Here is a 20,733-nt window from a genome sequence, read left to right on the forward strand (position 1 = left end):
AGACAAGCGGGTGACTGTAGGTGGGGGCACCGGGACAGGTAAGTATCACTTGATTGTTCTGTTCCCACAAACTCTGTCCTCCCTGTTTTTTAGGAGAACCCCTTAAAGGCTGATTGGTGTACAGAAAGGCATGCAGCACATTAATAAATTAAGTTCCTAATAACGTTTCCAGGTAATCTATAGGAAACGTTCAGGAACAAAAATGTGACAACTCAGCTGGAAACACTGGGAGAAGTAACAAACATCTTAGTCAGCGACTGATATACAGCGTCATGGCATAAATCCTCGTCTACCTGTACATTAGAGGTCCTCAGCCTTATAGGTAGAGGAGGGATACAGCTGTAATATATAGCACAGCCTTTTCAGAGCATTCCCCGATTGTGCTGAGCTCATCCCCAGGATTTAGTGCTATTGATCTGCTCTGCGGAGGCCCTGGTCCTGGCAGTGATTGATCACCTGACAGCGGCCCCGGCTTCTCTTCCTCCTCGCTTCCAGTCCGCTCAGATGGATTTGTCACTGTTGGCCGATGAAGATGTTCCATAGTGACAGTCTGAGCTGTATTCTCCTGGGTGGTCCGCTGCTCCCTCTTCGATCTCAGGAAAGCAACCAGCTTCGGGTCTTTTGGAGACATAAATAAAAACAGGAAACTTTAACCCTTTAAAAGACAGGGTCCCCTTTCTTATTGCTCAGAGGCATTTTGGTAATTTTGGATTTACAGCTTTTGAGAGGGGAGGAGGGAGATTAGTCGCCAGCAGGGAACAAAGGTTTACACAGTGGGACCTGTGTGAAAGCCGGTATTCAGAGGTCAGAGAGGTCAGTGCTGACCTCAGAGGAAATAGCCCCGTGATGTAGCTGTAAATTAACTCTTTGTTGTCCTGTTTTGATGCCTCATCTCCCTCCACCCCTCCCCTCTCCATGGAAAATCATTAAACAGGGGGGAGAGCTGCAAACTGCTTTCTCATGATAAAAACGCATTTTTCGGTAAATAAACCCAATTACAAAGTTTCTTAAAATCGCCTGTACTATTGATTTAAAAAAAAAAAAAAAAAAAAAAAAAGATTTAAACCACAGTGACACTTTAAGACTCCTTCAATTTGTGCTGAAAACCTGATCATCCCCCCCATGCTAGCCCAGCCTGTCTCCATAGTCACCCTGTTTACCTGAGACATTCGCTTGGCATTTCAATACAGATGGCTGAAGAAGTTGGATGCATGTCGGCAAATCGTTGCCTTTTAGCATGAACTAAAATCATGATAACAATAGCGTTGATCTGCTGGCCGTCGCTCCATGTAATAGGAGTGGTGGCAGCAGACCGCCCTTATCTTCTATGGCAGATGTGTCAAACTCAGGCCCTCTATCTGTTTTAAAACTACAATTCCCATCATGCCTGGACAGCTAAAGCTTTAGCTTTGGCTGTCCAGGCATGATGGGACTTGTAGTTTTGCAACAGCTGGAGGGCGTAGCCCCTTCTGCAGCTCTCCAAGGCCCCCTTCCCCACGCTCCTCTAAGCTCACTATCTGTGTGTGTAATAGCACCGACAGCCAGCAGGGAACAAGGAGAAAGAGAGCGCTGACCTGACAGTCCGTCAGTCCATCAGTCCGTCTAATGCTGCCCTAAGCCTGGGTAACCACGACTCTCTATACACCCCGCTGTGTAAAGCGTCACACACTGATGCAGACACTACAATGCTGTCTAGCAGTCGTCACTATCACAAATCATATAACAATACAATAAAGCTCCATGTTGTTACCGAGCTGGGCCATCAGCTTGTCCCGTTCCTGTAGGATCTCCTCCTGGGACAGGGCCTGCAGCCTCTCCACGTTCTCTCTATGTATCCTCTCCGCTTCTTCATGACCCGCAGCACTCCGAAGACCCTCCCCGGTGACCACATGGGACTTGTCTACACCTCCTGCACCTGGAATAGTAGAGCACAGAAGATTAGAAAATAACGACGGCTAAAGGGGTTCTCCAGCGTTACAAAAACATGGCCGCTTTCTTCCAGAGACAGCACTGCTCTCATCTCCGGTTTGGGTGCAGGTTTTGTAACAGAGTTCTATTGAAGTGAATGGATCTTAATTGTAAACCACACCTGACCTGGAGACAAGAGCAGTGCTGTCTCTGGAAGAAAGCGGCCATGTTTTTCTAATACTGGATAATACGTGGGGGCCAATAGCAAATAGCGGTGAGCTGAGAGTCATGCACACAACACATACACACAACCGGTGCAGCTGCTTACCCTCTGAGCCCTTCCTACCATGGAGGAAACCACTGAAGGGAAATGATGCCTCGCACTACCAGACAGATAGTAAGTACTATTAGTAAATGACATTCACAGAGAATTTACCTCCTGTCTGGGCAGATGGATTTCCATCCGAGGGATCGACATTCACCGGATCCACACAGGTACCACGCTGGGGCTGGGCGGTAGGGGCTCCTGAGCTCTTTGCTGCCTCTGCGGCCCTCTTGGCAGCCATTTTTTGAGCAAAGATGCTTACCTTACCAGGTTTGGGCTCAGCCTACAAAGATGAAGAGACACAACATGAGACCTACCTTGAGGGGTACTTAGGTGAAAGTTTTTAAAATGAACTGGTGTCAAAAAGTTATGCAGATTAGTAAATTACTTCAAATAAAAAAATCTCAAGTCTTCCACTACTTATCAGCTGCTGTATGTCCTGCAGGAAGTGGTGTATTCCTTCCAGCCTGACAAAGTGCTCTCTACTGCCACCTCTGTCCAGAGCAGAGGCAAATCCCCATATAAAACCTCTCCTGATCTGGACAGTTCCTGACATGGACAGAGGGGGCAGCAGGGAGCACTGTGTCAGACTAGAGAGAATACACCACTTCCTGCAGGACATACAGCAGCTGATAAGACTGGAAATTTTTTTAATAGAAGTAAATCACAAATCTATACAACTTTCTCAAACCAGTTGAATTGAAAAAGAAATTTCTACTACAAAGTTTTCTTTGTAGTATCCCTTTAAGGAGGATGCAAGCATCTCTTGTTGCTCCAATGCAACTAATATGAAACAACGTAACAAACCAAACAATCCCTGCGTGTTACTGCTTCCTTCCATCTGCCTCTGACCTAGAGATAATAAATATGGACAGCTAGAGACGACATATGTTCAGTGTAGCTAAAAGGCGGGCTAAAGGTACCCCGATCTGACACTGAGCTTGGCCGGTGACGCCATGGTTATAAATCCTAGATTACCCCTTTAAAATCACTGTCATAGGCGATTTTAAGAAAGTTTGTAATTGGGTTTATTAGGCAAATCTGCCATTATCTGCATTCAATAAGACTTCCCCCAGGTCCCCCCCCCTCTCTCATTCACTGCTCATTATCAGGAAATCTTGGGCCCTGTGTAACCTATGGAGAGGCGAGGAGGGATATTAGTCACCAGCAGAGAGCAGAGAACAAAGGATTACACAGTGGGACCTGTGTGAAAGCTGGTATTCAGTGGTCAGAGAGGTCAGTGCTGACTTCAGAGGAGATAGCCTGGTGATGTAGCTGTAAATTTGTTCTCCTGTTTTGGTGCCTCATCTCCCTCCACCCCTCCCCTCTCCATAGAGAACCATGAAGACAGGGGGAGAGCTTCAAACTGCTTTTTCATGATAAAAATACATTTTTCGGCAAATAAACCCAATTACAAAGTTTCTTAAAATCGCCTGGACTATTTAAACAACAGTGACAGTTTAAGAATAGAAGCCTAATGCTCCAGGTGAATCCTCCAAATAAGCTGTCTGGTGTAGACACATATTTTTGGGCTTGTCTCCTGTGATCTTCACCAGTTTTCTCTCTGTATAGGCTCCATCTCTAATTGACAACTTCCTCTGCATGCAGGTGACAAGTGGGAGGAGCCTAACTGCTATGATGTCTCCTATGCATAGCACAAGGAGAGATAATCCAGCTTCCCCTCTGTATTTCTCAGTTGTCTCTAAGCTAGTGTGTGGAGAATAGTCTCTAGGATGGCTCTCCCACCCAGAAGAGGGGACCCTGCTCCCTCAGATGCAGCATGAAGAACATTACAGAGCAGTACTGAGCAGTGTAAACTATAAATCATGTCCAGGGATGAAATAGAACACTCACAGTAAGCTGGTCTATTATCTCCACAGCCATTATGTCTGTTTTGGCTCTCTCCAGCCATTCCCACTGCCTCTCTCCCCTGTCCATAGACTTGTATGGGTAAGTAATTCATTGCCTGGTAAGCTGACAGTCCATCTTGTAAAGGTAAGAGACTTGGACAAAATTTTCAGAATAAATAATGATTTTGGGGAGGAATAAAGAACTCTGGTAGGAAAAAAAAGTAAAAGACACTTTGTCTGATAAGATATATTACATTTTCCATTCAAGCTCAAGTGTCACAGAAGTTGCAGCATGCATGCCTCCTTCCTCCACCAAACGCCTTGCTTGGCTTTCAGCATCAATCAAGGAGTGAAGGGAAAGAGGAGGTGTGCATACAGCAGCGCAGCCCGGCCTCTATGACACTTGAGCTTGGAAGGAAAACATGATTTTATAACTTTGAAAACTCAGAGACAGGATTCTTCTGTTTATCTCCTTGTCTGCAGCTCTATGAATGCTATAGAATATATTCCCTATAAATACTTTTTGTTTTGTTACTATAGTATTAGTTGTACATGGTATAGAACTTGAAGTGGAAATTTTTGGATGATTACTTTTTGCTACAGCACTTTTTATACCCAGTGAAATTAGAAGTGTCTGCGGCCAGCTCCCCTCCGATGGTTTCCTCACTAATGAGCTGTCTATGCCGGGCACACAGAGCAATCCATCATGTTTTATAGTTTCCAAGGAAACAATGTCATCGGATCATGTATTTCCAGGCAGTGTCACTAATGTCTGAAAATGGCTTCTGATGCAAGAGATGACGTATATGTGAGTGGCGAGCAGGGTGGCGCAGGCTCTAGTTTACAGGAGATGGGTATGAGGCCATGGGAATAAACCATCATAGTAACGATCGCAACTAATGGTGCGTTTACACAGACAGATTTATCTGACAGATCTTTGAAGCCAAAGCCAGTAACAGACTATAAACAGGGATTAGGTCATAAAGGAAAGACTGGGATCTATCCTCTTTTCAAATCCACAGAAATCGGTGTAATCACACCCTAACAACCATCGATCTGTGTAATATGGTGAACGATTTCAGGTTAACGATAAACAATCTTGTTTACGATCGTTTATCGTTAGTCGTTAATTGTTAAAAATCGCTCCGTGTAATAGGACCCTTACTGTGAGTGTTCTATTTCACCCCAGGACATGATTTATAGTTTACACTGCTCACTACTGCTCTGTAATGTTCTCCATGCTGCTGTTACTGCATCTGAGGGAGCAGGGTCCCCTCTTCTGGGTGGGAAAGACATCCTAGAGACTATCCTCCACTCACTAGCTAAGAGACAACTGAGAATTAGAAATACAGAGGGGAAGCTGGATTATACCGCCTTGTCCTATGCATAGGAGACATCATAGCAGTTAGTCTCCTCCCACTTGTATAAGGCGATCGCTGGCACTGATACCAGATGAATATAGAAAGCCATGAATAAGGCGAGTTAGAGCCGAAACATGTCGGTACAGTGTTCCACGTGGATCGTGTTTGCACAATAAAGACCTATATGGGCTGGATTCATCTTTTCACTATGCCATATCAATGTATGTACTGCAGTACTCTGCAGCAATATCTCTATATAACGTAAAGGGGAACACCGGTGAAAAACATTTTCTTGTGTTATTAAGTTACACAGATCTGTAATTTTATTCTACTTAAAAATCTCCAGTCCTCCAGTACTAATCAGCTGCTGTATGTCCTACAGGAAGTGGTGTATTCTCTCCAGTCTGACACAGTGCTCTCTGCTGCCACCTCTGTCCATGTCAGGAACTGTCCAGAGCAGGAGAGGTTTTCTATGGGGATTTGCTGCTGCTCTGGACAGTTCCTGACATGGACAGCGGTGGCAGCAGAGAGCACTGTGGAGGAATACACCACTTCCTGTAGGACATACAGCAGCTGATAAGTACAGGAAGTCTGGAGATTTTTTAATAAAAGTAAAATACAAATCTATAAACCTTTCAGAAAAAGTTGATTTGAAAGACAATGTTTTGGAGTACCCCTTAAAGCAATCAGCACTGACATACTAGTGTGTGGGTTGGATTTTCATACATTCTGATGTGTGTTCTAGTACAGTATACAGTATATGTGTCTATGTGCTTCTCTGGTTATTATAAAAACAGGGGTGATCTATTTTTATCTAGTTTTTTTTAAATACTAAAGACTAATTGCATCTGGTTGCTCTGCGTGTTACCATGGAGTCTGGACCAAAAGGTTCCATCTATAATAATTACATAACTAAAACTCTGTTCACACTCGGATCATGTAAAACAGTCAGAACAAAGCTGTACGGGTGGGCTCTGCTTATCTAGTCACCAATGTTTTCCTATGGTTTGTGGTGTTTTTTTGTTTTTTTTTGGCTGCAAGTTTTTTACGTGGCCGAACTTCCCTGTGATGTCAGTGAGGGGAAATCCGCTTCAGCTACAGAGAATGTAAGAGAGTAATGGTGCATTTACACAGACAGATTTATCTGATTCTTGAAGCCAAAGCCAGGAATGGATCTGAAAAGAGGAGAAATCTGTCTTTCCTTTATGACCTGTTCTCTGTTTATAGTCTGTTCCTGGTTTTGGCTTCAGAAATCTGTCAGATAAATCTGTCTGTGTAAACGCAGCATAAGGGCCCTATTCCACAGGACCATTATTGTTTAGACAATCGTTAAATCGTTCGGAGCGAAGCGATAATCATTTGGTTGAATAGCAGTTAACGATTAAAAGCTGACGAGAAATAGTCGATCGCTTAATGAGACCTGAAACTGTTTTTATCGTTTCTCGTTCGCAAATCAATCGCATGGAATAAGACGTCGTTCGTTCGCAGTAGAGACGAACGCCAAACTGATGACCGCAAGAACGATTATAAGTAACGATTATCGTTCTGTGTAATTGGGCGAACGATTTCAGGTCGTTCGCAATAGTGGTCGTAGATCGTTAACGATTATCCGAACGATAATTGTCACGTGGAATAGGGCCGTAAGGGTCCTATTACACAGAGTGATTTTTAACGATTAACGACTAAAGATAAACGATCGCAAACGAGATTTCTTATTGTTAACCTGAAATCGTTCACCATATTACACAGAACGATGGTCGTTAGTTACGATCTTTACTACATTCGTTATTGCGATTGTTTTCTCCATCTGATCCCAGCAAAGCAATGAACAATGTGCAATTACACTAAACGATTAGTGAAAAAACGCAGAACTTGAGCGAACGAATGTGGAATTACAGCGAACGATTAGCGATAATTTTAGGTTCAGATCTAATTTAACGATCAACAACATATGAACGATTTTTCGATTGTTGCCTGCAATTACACAGAACGATTATTGTTTAAATTGGAACAATTTAACAATTTTTTACACGATAATCGTCCCGTGTAATAGGGCCCTTAGTGAGAAGTGGGAAGGCCCCATACACCTTATACTGGTTTGGCTATTGTGAGGATCCTGTCTTATCCCTACACTATATCACCTTTTCCTAACTTCTGTGCTGAGGACACTGACCTATACAAGACAGAAACTCTCAGCTTATAGGGGTTATCCAGAAATCAAAAATTAGCAAAAATAGCGCCACCTCAGGTGGAACTGATCTGCAAATAGAGGACAACAGGAGAGGTGCTGTTCCTGAAGGAAAGCGGCCATGTTTCTCCAAGCTTGGATAACCCCTGTGTTATCACTCCTAGTGGCGGGGGTAAAAACTGCAGGATTTTAGGATAATGTTATATATAGATAATAAAATGGGAAATTAGGGGAATAAAATCAACAAAATATTTAACATACATACTCATGACACATTCCCTTTAAAATGTCGCTTTAAAGGACTTAGACCTGTCCTAGAGACACAACTTTTAAACAGTTGGGGCATTCAGACCCCCACCAACCTGTACCTGTGTTCTCTATGGGGAGGGAAGGGGCTTAGGACTTATTCACACCTTCCATGAAGTGGTCCGTGACCACAAACAATTTTATAGCCAATTGCTTTCTATCCTATTATTCACACATTCCGTTTTATCATGGAGCCGCAATCGATTCTATGACAAAACGGGACATGTCACAACTGGGACGAGATCCCGACGCAGATTCCCCCATAGAAGTCTATGTGATCCGAGTTTTTTACGGATCTGACATCTGTGCAATCCGTGAAAAATGCGAATGTGATGTAATCAGCGTAATTTAAAAAAGCTTTAAACAGATTGAAAAAAACACGGACACAGATGCAAAGTGGCGTAATCACGGACGGTTTTTCAGGGATCACAGAGGTAGATAGCTGACTTCATCCTCAGACCTTTAAAATTACTTAATGTATGAATGCCGGAGAGCTCTGTCTGTGGCTTATATCTCATAGAACAAAGTGGTCTGGCGGTGGTTTTCCATCACACCTGGATGGTTGGGAGAGCCCCATACACCTTATATCAATGGGTACTGCTAACAAAGTATAAGGTGTATGGAGACCTTAACTCTCGCCCAATCCATCACCAGAACAAGGTAACAGCATTCGCTCCATGTGAGGGTCAGGATACAGCTCTAAGAATTATATGGTCAGCTTCAGGATACTTCTGCATAGTATTGCACAGGGGTAGGGAACCTAGGCTCTCCAGCTGTTGCAAAACTACAACTCCCATCATGCCTAGACAGCCAAAGGCTGGAGAGCCAAGGTTCCCTACCTGTGGGACTATAGCACATAAATCTCAGGTGGTAAGAACAGTCATTGGAAGCCATATCCAAGGCCAAAACATAAGCTGAATGTCATTCATCCCAGGCTGGACACTGGTTATTGATCATTTATAATATATTGATCCTACATAGCATTGGTTTTACCATGTGTTCAGCTCCCCTTTTCCTGCTCAGCCTAGCGTTATCTATCAGAAAGCAAATAAAACTTCTGCAGTTGTTAAGTGGTTAGAGGGCGTATAGATTAGACAGCGTAAGAAGAGAGAGAGATAGCACAGAGAAGACTCTCTTACCGCACTGGTTATCTCCGATCGGTGAAAGACTCGAGGAAAGGCTTCCCCAGTGGGGAGCGGAGCTGTGATGGGAGAACTACTGGTATCTCGCTCCTGGAATCACAGGGAAATCAGCAATCAGGATAACTATTATTATCTATGCCTGTTTTATATTCTAGGCACTATCAGCCATAACATTAAAACCACTGGCTGGCAAAGTGAATGAGTAATGGCTTCTATGAAGGGATGGGATATATAAGACAGCAAGTGAACAAGAAATTTATGTGGTGGAAGTGTAATGGTCACCATACACCTTCGACTGTAGACGTCACCATCTTGGTCGATGCCTATCAGCACCGACTTCATCTGTCAGTGATTAGTCAGGATAGTCCTATATACCTTAGACCAGGGGTGGTGAACCTTGGCTCTGCAGCTGTTGCAAAACTACAACTCCCATCATGCCTGGACAGCCAATGCTTTAGTTTTGGCTGTCCAGGCATGATGGGAGTTGTAGTTCTGCAAAAGCTGGAGAACCAAGGTTCTCTACCCCAGCCTTAAACTGTAGACATCCGAACCTGCTGCTTGCAGTGGATTCGTCTGCCAATCTAAGGTGTATGGGGCTATGCCAACTAACCACTGACAGATCATGTTGGTGGTGATAGGGATTGACCGAGATGGATAATGATGGCCAACCCCTTTGTTCAGAGAGAGATAAGCCGCAGCAAGAGTGCTCTTGTGGCAGCTTACTCTCTCCAGAGAGAACAGAGGAATGGTCGTGCCAAGCGCTCCTGTGTATGGGGAGGACGGGCGGCAGGCAGGAGATATAGCTGTATATTGAAGGGGCATGGCCAGCTTAGGGATCTGAGTAATTCTGACAAGGATCAAATCATGATGGTTACATCACTGGGTCAGGACATCACCAAAATGACAGGTCAAGTAGGATATTCCCCCAATGCAGGGGTTAGTATCAACCAAAAGTGGTCCAAGGTAGCACTGTAAGTTACATAGATTTGTAATTAAATTTTATTTAAGAATAATAGGTCTTAAAGTACTTATCATCTGCTGTATGTCCTGCAGGAAGTGGTGTATTCTCTCCAGTCTGACACAGTGCTCTCTGCTGCCACGTCTGTCCATGTCAGGAACTGTCCAGAGCAGGAGAGGTTTTCTATGGGGATTTGCTGCTGCTCTGGACAGTTCCTGACATGGACAGAGGTGGCAGCAGAGAGCAGTGTTAGACTGCAGAGAATACACCCCTTCCTGCAGAACATACAGCAGCTGATAAGTACTGGAAGACTGGAGGATTTTTTAACAGAAGTAAATTACAAATGTATATAACTTGCTGAAAACATTTAATTTAAAAGAAAATAAATTTGCTGGAGTGCCTCCTTAACAGATCCGCAGTGGAAATTATATATGTGTGAACGTACCCTCAGGGTATGAGGGGGAAGGTAGGTTATTCTATCTACATCATTTTATTCTTGAACGTAAATTTTACACAGAAGCAGAAACGTTACTCACAATAATTTTGGAAATGACGGCGGTGATATGTTGGTCGTGCTTTTCAAAAATGTATTCCGGATCTTCATCGGCAAAATGAACCTGTTTTTCAGTCACCTTAGATTTCTTAGTTGGCCCCGGGGTCAGAATAGGAGGCATGTCAGAGAAGTCTAAGAAAGAAAAGGAGACAAAGGGTTGTGACCCTGTGATAAAAGGCTCCGTGCAGAAAAAGCTCAATTACTATAGCAGCTGGAGTCACTGGGACATACAGTCAGCAGAACCATCCCAGTGTATCAAGACTTCTTATCTGTGCATTATCAGGCAAACACGTCTTCATTACAGAGAAGCCAGTGAAGACGGGCTCTGCTCTCTCCATTGTAAGCCTATGAAGAGGGGAGGGGCCGAGGGAGATGAGGGAGCAGGAAGAGGTGACATGAAGGTCAGCTGTTTGTAGACTCTCTGGGCACCTAAAACGCTAAATTCAGGTGTCAGAAAGGTCAGTGCTTATCTATGAACTTACTGAGAGAAGATTGCAGGGTGTTGTGCTGTGCAGGACTGCTGCGTGCTCAGTCACTCCTAACAGCCCCTCCCCTCTCCATAGCCACATGATGGAGACAGAAATCCTGCTGCTTCTGCAGTGAGGGGGGGGGGGGCTGGGAGATTGCTTTTTCAGTACAGAAGGAAACTCTTTTAGTACTTAAAACCTATAACAAAGTTTCTTAAAATCGCTTGTACTGTTGATATTTATTGTTTTCAGAAAAATGACCCTGAAATGACAGTTACGCTTTAAGTACAGCATCGATAGAGAATTAATGGGGCAGGATCACACATGTGATTATAACAGGAGACTCTGGGCCCCATTCTCAAGATCATTCAGGGCACATGCGGAAGAGGATAACTATACAGACTGTATAAAATCAAATGCATGATATTTTACAGTCCAAGCATGGGCAATAGCTGGTAAGGTAACAGATCCATTGCACACACGTCTATAACATGGACATGAGTCCTAACATGTATCAGTCCTTACCCTGTAGTGACACAACATCTCTCTCTGACGCTTTTTCCCCCTCCCCGGCTTCTTCAGGGGTCCCTCTTCTTTTATCCGCTTTCCTAACAACAGTAGCCGCTGCAGAGGCGCGAGAAGCAAGAAACTGGTTCTGGAATTCTAAGAGATCTTCTTCAGACTCCCCGGGCCTCGGTCTTGACAGCATTGTGATTCTCCTTTATTACATCTAGAAGGATAAGAACACATTCAGGATTATTGTCTTGTTATATCACACTAGACATATGTTAATTCAGCATAATATTAGGGCCATAAAATTAAAGGGTGATATCCAGGATTAAAAAAAAAAAAAACAGCACCACTTGTGGGGTATTGCAGCTTAGTTCCATTGAAGTGAATGGGACCAAGCTGTAATACCACACACAACCTGAGGACAGGGGTGTCAAATTTGCAGCCTTACAGCTATTGCAAAACTACAAATCACATCATGTAGTTTTGTAACAGCTGGATGGCCGTGAGTTTGACACCTGTGAAATGGGACCTGCCTATTCAGCCAATCTCTGGCCAATATGGTCTCCTATCTCAGCCAGTGATTGGCTATGTGGGAAGGTCCTGCTTCTACATCTCATCTGAGTGACCAGAAGGAGGCACAAGAGCTGCAAGGGAGTGGGGACAGGTAAGTATAGTCTTACAGTAGTGATTCTTTTTTTTTTTTTAATTTCCAAGTGTTTCCTTGTATTTTACAGGACATGTTGTAGGTTTTTAGGAGCCATTTAGTTTAGGTAAAAATGCAAAAAAAATTATCTTTATTTTTTTGTAATTTTTTGCTGCAATCTAAGGCCTCATTAACACGTTTAGTGATTTTTCTGGGCCGCAACACCTCCTGCTACTTTTTCTCTGTGATCCGTGGAAAAAAAATCTGTAGTTGAATCCATAATTGCATCCATTTCCATATCCGTTTCTGTAAAATGTGAACACTTTCTGTTTTTTACAGACCGTGACGTCCATAAAAAATTCAGATCCCATATACTTCTATTGGTAAGGCTGGGTTCACACCACGTTTTTGCAAAAAATGGATGAAAAACTGATGAAAAAACTGTGTATTGATCTGTTTTTCCATTAACTTCCATTATAAAAAAAAAAAAAAAAACTCATCAAAACGGATGTTTTTTTTTAGCGTACACAAAAATGCGGTCGACCTCATTTTTGCGTCTGTAAAGAATAAAGGGATCCGTTTTGATCCGTTATTTTTTTTATAATGAAAGTCAATGGAAAAACGGACTCACACAGTTGCATCTGTTTTTTTCATCAGTTTTTTATCCTTTTTTTTTTGCAAAAAACGGATTGCAAAAACGTAGTTTGAACCCAGCCTAATCCGTATCGCAATCACAACCCGCACTAGGACATGTTTTATTTTTTTTTACGGAATGGATTACCAATCAAAATTAAAACGGACTGTGTGAATCTACGTGCGCTAAATTGAACCGCGATTACAGATCCGCAATTATGTACAACTTTACGTGACATGTAAAGTTGTAAATGACGTCCCATCTATGTCTATCACACTATAGAAGAGGTGTAAAACGTGTGGCCGTCCAGCTGTCCAAAACTATAATTCCCATCATGCCTGGCATGATGAGATTTGTAGTTTTGTAACAGCTGGATGGCCGTGAGTTTGACACCTGTGAAGTAGGACCTGCCTATTCAGCCAATCTCTGGCCAATATGGTCTCCTGTCTCAGCCAGTGATTGGCTATGTGGCAAGGTCCTGCTTCTACATCTCATCTGAGTGACCAGAAAGAGGCACAACAAGAGCAGCAGGGGAGCGGGGGACAGGTAAGTATAGTGTTACAGTAGTCATAGCTTTTTTTTAATTTCCAAGTGCTTTCTTGTATTTTACAGGACTTGTAGGTTTTTAGGAGCCATTTAGTTTAGGTAAAAATGCAAAAAAAAAATTAATAATTCTTTCCCAATTTTTTTTTTTATTTTTTTTATAAGCAGTCAAAAAAAAAATTATCTTTATTCTATTGGACGGTATGAAAAAAGCATTTTTTTTTTACTTTTTAAAATAGTTTTTGCTGCAATCTAAGGCCTCATTAATAGTGATGAGCGAATAGTGAAATATTCGAGTATTTTATATTCGTACGAATATATCCTGATATTCGATTATTCTATTGAATACTCGATCCCATTAAAGTCTATGGGAACAAGTATCCGATTATTGAACGCACCCTTAGTGATTTTTCTGGGCCGCAACACCTCCTGCTACTTTTTCTCTGTGAAAAAAAAAATCCGTATTTGCATCCATAATTGCATCAGTTTCCGTAAAATGTGCACAGAATAGTTTGCTTAGATTTAAATTCTGTTCTTTTTACGGCGTCCGTAAAAAATACGGATCTCATAGACTTTTATTGGTAATCTGTACCGCAACCACAATCCGCACTTGGACATGTCCTATTTTTTTTTTACGGAATGGATTACCAATCAGAATTAAAATGGACGGTGTGAATAGCCCAATATAAATCAACGTGCGCTAAGTTGAACCGCAATTACGGACAATTTTACGTGACGTCCCATCTATGTCTATCACACTATAGCAGAGGTGTAAAACATGTGTCCTGTCAGCTATCCAAAACTACAATTCCCATCATGCCTGGACAGCCAAAGCTAAAGCTTTGGCTGCCCAGGCATGATGGGAAATGTAGTTTTGCAGCAGCAGGAAGGCGGCGAGCTGTCCCATAGACACCAATGTTACGGGTGATGACATAAGAACACTGCATGCGCCCTCGTACAGTGATGGGGAGGATAAAACTTTACCTATGGGATTTATTAACCAGATTTTCAGCTGTATAATCTGTAAATGACGGCTGAGGGCAGATATACAGAACATACAGGCAACACATGGGGAGTGGTTGCCCATAGCAACCCATAAGATCACGTGACCTGTGCTTTGCTATCATGGTCTATACACAGGGGCAGTCTCTCACAGGTAAGGTGTATTTCAGCTGTCACATCAAGTTAGTGACAGGCATGACATCCAGCAGTCTCATTGTTCCGCCGGGAGCTGTGTACATTGTACGGCTCTCCCCGTTACTTTACAGAACACGGAGAGGGAAGTCTACAGCTCAGCTATACGTGACACCGGCCCCGGGCTGTACAACACAACGCAAGTCACTCACCTATCTCAGTCAGTCACTCATAACCACATGGTACACGCTTCCGCCCTGACACTGACCGTGACGTCATTTCCTGCCTGTGAAACGCAAACGTAATTGCTAGGACGCCTCCGCAAACAGCTGCAAGGTGCGCATGCGCTCTGTCTGTGCCGCCTGCTCTGGTACAGTTCAGTGTCTGTCACCTCAGGTGGCGCATGGTTCTCTGCAATATAATATTACCTCATCTCCAGCAGTAGTTATCCCATATATATCACAGTGCCCCCAGAAAGCCATAGCAGCACTATGGATATATATATATATATCCATCACTGTACCTATATACATATCACAGTGCCCCCAGCACTATACATATCCATCACTGTACCTATATACATGCTGGTCGCAGTGCCCCCATAGCACTATACATATCCATCACTGTACCTATATACATATCACAGTGCCCCCATAGCACTATACATATCCATCACTGTACCTATATACATATCACAGTGCCCCCATAGCACTATACATATCCATCACTGTACCTATATACATATCACAGTGCCCCCATAGCACTATACATATCCATCACTGTACCTATATACATGCTGGTCGCAGTGCCCCCATAGCACTATACATATCCATTACTGTACCTATATACATATCACAGTGCCCCCATAGCACTATACATATCCATCACTGTACCTATATATATATATCACAGTGCCCCCATAGCACTATACATATCCATCACTGTACCTATATACATATCACAGTGCCCCCAGCACTATACATATCCATCACTGTACCTATATATATATATATCACAGTGCCCCCATAGCACTATACATATCCATCACTGTACCTATATACATATCACAGTGCCCCCAGCACTATACATATCCATCACTGTACCTATATATATATCACAGTGCCCACATAGCACTATACATATCCATCACTGTACCTATATATATCACAGTGCCCCCATAGCACTATACATATCCATCACTGTACCTATATACATATCACAGTGCCCCCATAGCACTATACATATCCATCACTGTACCTATATACATATCACAGTGCCCCCATAGCACTATACATATCCATCACTGTACCTATATACATATCACAGTGCCCCCATAGCACTATACATATCCATCACTGTACCTATATACATGCTGGTCGCAGTGCCCCCATAGCACTATACATATCCATTACTGTACCTATATACATATCACAGTGCCCCCATAGCACTATACATATCCATCACTGTACCTATATACATGCTGGTCGCAGTGCCCCCATAGCACTATACATATCCATCACTGTACCTATATACATGCTGGTCGCAGTGCCCCCATAGCACTATACATATCCATCACTGTACCTATATACATATCACAGTGCCCCCAGCACTATACATATCCATCACTGTACCTATATACATATCACAGTGCCCCCATAGCACTATACATATCCATCACTGTACCTATATACATGCTGGTCGCAGTGCCCCCATAGCACTATACATATCCATCACTGTACCTATATACATATCACAGTGCCCCCAGCACTATACATATCCATCACTGTACCTATATACATATCACAGTGCCCCCATAGCACTATACATATCCATCACTGTACCTATATACATGCTGGTCGCAGTGCCCCCATAGCACTATACATATCCATCACTGTACCTATATATATATCACAGTGCCCCCAGCACTATACATATCCATCACTGTACCTATATACATATCACAGTGCCCCCATAGCACTATACATATCCATCACTGTACCTATATACATGCTGGTCGCAGTGCCCCCATAGCACTATACATATCCATCACTGTACCTATATACATGCTGGTCGCAGTGCCCCCATAAAGCCATAGCACTTTATACATATCAGAAGATCCTAAATACCTAACCCCCCATAACCGCTATAGCTAATACTCCCCCTTTTGTATCAGGCTCACCATTCACACTAGGTTCTTGTCGATCATATGATTCTATATCAGATGAAGATTAATTTGCTGATGCACATTCTTCTGTAAGGAAAAAACACCGTAGATATTTACTTTTTTTCCTCAAAAATCACTGCATCCAGATCCCAGCGGGCGCTCAGTAGGAGTATAGCATCCTGTTTGTTTCTGGTGGTTTTCTACCTGTCGATTTCCCATAAACACCATGTAGCTATCGGTTTCTTTCATCTACTTGGTGTGTTCCTTCCCATATATCCCTATAGGTTGGAGGAAAATGCCTATAAAAAAAGACGTATGGGTCAGTTCACACGGAGTAAAACTTGCGCGAGCCTCCCATAGAAAGCCAGTATGACACAGAGGCTAGCGGGATTGGAAAATTCTGCTTGTTTTACTCCGTGTGAACTGGCCCTTAGTGTGTGATTTCCTCTTGTAAAGAAGAAAATGCTGGTAAAAGGATCATTCACACATAAAGTCAAAAACGCCAAAAAACCACAAATACATGAAAAAAAAACCAAACAAACGCATTGGCAGGATTTCTGGTGTTTTTTTTTGGAGGCCTTAAAAAACACTGTACAAAAAGGCCTTGTGAGGGCGCTCTCATAGAGGCTTTAACCCTTTAGTAACTTACAGCGGCCACTAAAGGAACTTCAGCTTTCAGCTGTATACAGTGGCTGTCAGCGCTCGCTTAATACTTGTTCCCTGCTTGCTGGCGGCACTATTACACGCACAGGAAGCGAGCGGGTAAGTGTCGGGGGGCCATGGAGAGCTGCGGAGGGGCTGCCCGGGTGATCGCTAGAAGATAGCATGGAGGATAGCAGCAGTCTGCTGCCGCCGCTCCTGTTGCATGGGGCGCTGGCATCAGATTGTTGCTATCTTAGTCATTTGTCTTTCAACATGTCGAAAGACAACGACAGACAATGATCAGCCCACATCGTTCATGTCGGTGGATCGTTGTCTTCTATCACACAAGACGATTATTGGCCGAATATGGTCGATAATCGCTTTGTGTAATCGGGCCTTTATGTGGTATCCCGCCACGGGTGTTTCTTGTCTGTACACCCCTTGAAAATGTCTGTACTTCAAAGTAGAAGTGGTGATAAAGTGGTACCTAAGTTTTGCCGCTAGATGTCGCTAGTATGTATATTGTGTACCTAAGTATTACACAGCTGTAGGTAACTAAAGGGTTATTGTTTTTAGGACCTGTGCACCAATGGGAGCTCTTTCTCTTTTCTGTCTATCTCTATCCTTCTGTTTCTCTTACACTTTCTTCTCTCTTCTCACACTCACAGCAAACGTTACAGACGCTGTAGAGGGAAGTCACATGTGGAAAGGAAGTGTAGCCACACCTACGCAAGCCAGAACGGTCCCTGCAGTAGCCAAGTAGGGCCATGCCTTGCGCCAGGTCCCCTGTGGAGTCAGTCAGTTCTGGTTGGTCTCTGTAGAGAACGGACGCACATGTGACACCCTATCACTTGTCTCAGCAATTCTATACACTATGCAGTGCTGAACGCACACTTAGAGAGGACAAGTCAGGGATCATCCCAACCCACGCAGAGAATCAGTCTAACAGTGCAGGACAGTTTCCTGAAGAAAAGGGAACTGATCCGGATAGAGCAAAGTTGCTAGAAGCCTACATACTTTATCTCGCAGTGCAGGTGTCATCAGAGAACTCTGACCACTCTGCTCATCCCAGGTAACAAGGTCTGGGGCTTGTGTCCCCCTCTAAGACGGGTCACCCAAAACTGGTGGGCAATAGGTGGTGCAAAGACCAAAAAGTCAAAACACGGGCACAAGTAGTCTCTCTACTTTCAAGTATTGAATTTATTCTCCTTCTAAAGTTCTGGCAGAGCACAGACAGTACTACATTGGGTTGGGACTCTCACAACATCCTCCTCTCTACTTCACTAAACTTCTTCTGCCTCTCAGCACGACTGCACCTCTCTTTAAAGGACAACTCCCGTGGGACCCCCCCCCCCAAAAAAAACACAGACACACACAGACACCATACTCACCATCCCTCCGGTGACGATCGCCACTCCATTCGCCCGCCGTCCGCCTCACCGCCATCCGCCGTCCAGCGATGTCTCTGACTTCCGGGTCCTGGGGACGGAAAAGGCTGCCAGTGCGCTTGCGCACCGGCAGCCTTTTCATTGGCTGGAGCGCATCACATGGCTTCCAGCAACCTCAGCCAATCAGGGCTGAGCAAGCTGGAAGCCATGTGATGCGCTCCAGCCAATGAAAAGGCTGCTGGTGCGCATGTGCACCAGCAGCCTTTTCCGTCCCATTCACTTTCTATGAAGACGCCGAGGAGGAAGAAGACCCGGACCGCCCCCCGGCTCTGACGTCGTCGTCACCAGATGCCGCCCGGGAGAAGAGGACCGTGACGATCGTAATAGGTAATGTATACATTCTTTAACTTCCGGGCGGGGGGGGTCGGGGGTCCGAAAGTGGGGGAAGGGGGCCAGACCGGGTATTTAACCACATTACAAAGTTATATAACTTTGTAATGTGTGTTAAATAAGCTAAAAAAAAATTTCGTGGGAGTTGTCCTTTAAGCTCTCAGCACAGGTCGTGTCACTCAAGATTAAACTATATTATCAAGTCAAGATCCTACTGTATATCACTGTATTAAGCCTTCCTGCAGTAAAGAAGAGTTTATTTATTTTAACTGGACTCAGTAGTTATTTGCCAGGCACCTACACAGCCATTGCATCTTCCTTGGGTCATCTCCCCTTTCTGTGGGTGGCGGTACCAATAGTCCGGGTGTGTCATAACTCCACTCCGGACCACAGTGATAAGCTCCGAAGGGACCCCCTCACATCCCAGCAGGTCACTGACCACAGGGGAAAGGGTATAGCCAGCCTATCTAAAATAAAAGCAGGTGTGCCACCATACCTGTGTGCCCAACCGACACTGGCGTCACCACAACATAACATCTGGCTGAGCTACTCCCCGACCAACCACTACTGTAGTGGAGTCACACTTCACCATCTGGCAAGTGACTGGTCGCGCCTCACACCAGGAGGACACCACATTTACACTCTACAGGGGGATCTGAGGGTGATTACAGTCTATAAGTGATCCCACACCATTGGAATCCTATGTTATATGATAGAACCGTGGAACTCTGCAACATTAGGAATTACGAAAGACCATAACCGTACCGACAGCTTCCTAAAAAGATGGTTTCCATGGAATCAATTAGTAGATTCATGTGAACGGGCGGTGTCTGTAATGAATTTTATACTTCTGTAAAAAAATAACAGGCATTAGTATTGCTGCCCTCTCTACCCTTTTCTCTCCCTGTCTCTCCTATTTCTCTACTTTTCTGCCAGTGTCATCCATAGGTGCATTATTAAAGGGGTTGTCCAGCAAAAAAAAAAAATCTTTGAAAACAACTGGTGTCAGAAAGTTATATAGATTTGTAATTTACTTCCAGTACTTATCAGCTGCTGTATGTCCTGCAGGAAGTGGTGTATTCTTTCCAGTCTGATACAGTGCTCTCTGCTGCCACCTCTGTCCATGTCAGGAACTGTCCAGAGCAGCAGCAAATCCCCATAGAAAACCTCTCCTGCTCTAAACAGTTCCTGACATGGACAGAGGTGGCAGCAGAGAGCACTGTGTCAGTCTGGAGAGAATACGCCACTTCCTGCAGGACATACAGCAGCTGATAAGTACTGGAAGACTGGAGATATTTTATTAGTAGTAAATGACAAATCCATATAATTTTCTGAAACCACTTGATTTGAAAGAAAAAAAAATCCCCTGTAAAGGGGAAGTTCACCAAAAATGTTTTCTTTTAAATCAACTGGTCCCAGAAAATTTTATAGATTTGTAATTTACTTGTATTAAAAAAAATCTCAAGTCTTCCCATACTTATCAGCTGCTGTATGTCCTGCAGGAATTGGTGTATTTTTTCCAGTCTGGAGAGCAGGAGAGGTTTTCTATGGGGATTTGTTCCTGCTCTGGACAGTTCCTGACATGGACAGAGGTGGCAGCAGAGAGCACTGTGTCAGACCGGAA

At 43.7% G+C, this 20,733-nt stretch overlaps 1 protein-coding gene across 4 annotated transcripts in view; it reads right to left on the reverse strand.

Annotated features, from left to right (window-relative positions):
• The window catches only part of RPAP1 (RNA polymerase II associated protein 1), a 219,531-nt gene that overhangs the window by 22,004 nt on the left and 176,794 nt on the right, over nt 1-20,733 (reverse strand). For 2 of the 4 annotated variants that reach the window (XM_069950966.1, XM_069950968.1), the window contains 6 exons: nt 11,584-11,788; nt 10,575-10,723; nt 9,078-9,170; nt 2,345-2,516; nt 1,751-1,915; nt 457-618 (listed from right to left, as the gene is read on the reverse strand). In XM_069950966.1, the coding sequence (XP_069807067.1) occupies nt 457-618; nt 1,751-1,915; nt 2,345-2,516; nt 9,078-9,170; nt 10,575-10,723; nt 11,584-11,767 (925 nt within the window). In that variant the 5' untranslated portion in view covers nt 11,768-11,788. Of the gene's footprint in view, nt 1-456; nt 619-1,750; nt 1,916-2,344; nt 2,517-9,077; nt 9,171-10,574; nt 10,724-11,583; nt 11,789-14,375; nt 14,605-14,737; nt 14,804-20,733 lie in introns of those variants that run through there. The other 2 variants (XM_069950965.1, XM_069950967.1) reach the window with 2 other exon arrangements.

Source organism: Dendropsophus ebraccatus, chromosome 13 (assembly GCF_027789765.1).
Source record: "Dendropsophus ebraccatus isolate aDenEbr1 chromosome 13, aDenEbr1.pat, whole genome shotgun sequence".
Taxonomy (NCBI): Eukaryota; Metazoa; Chordata; class Amphibia; order Anura; family Hylidae; genus Dendropsophus; species Dendropsophus ebraccatus.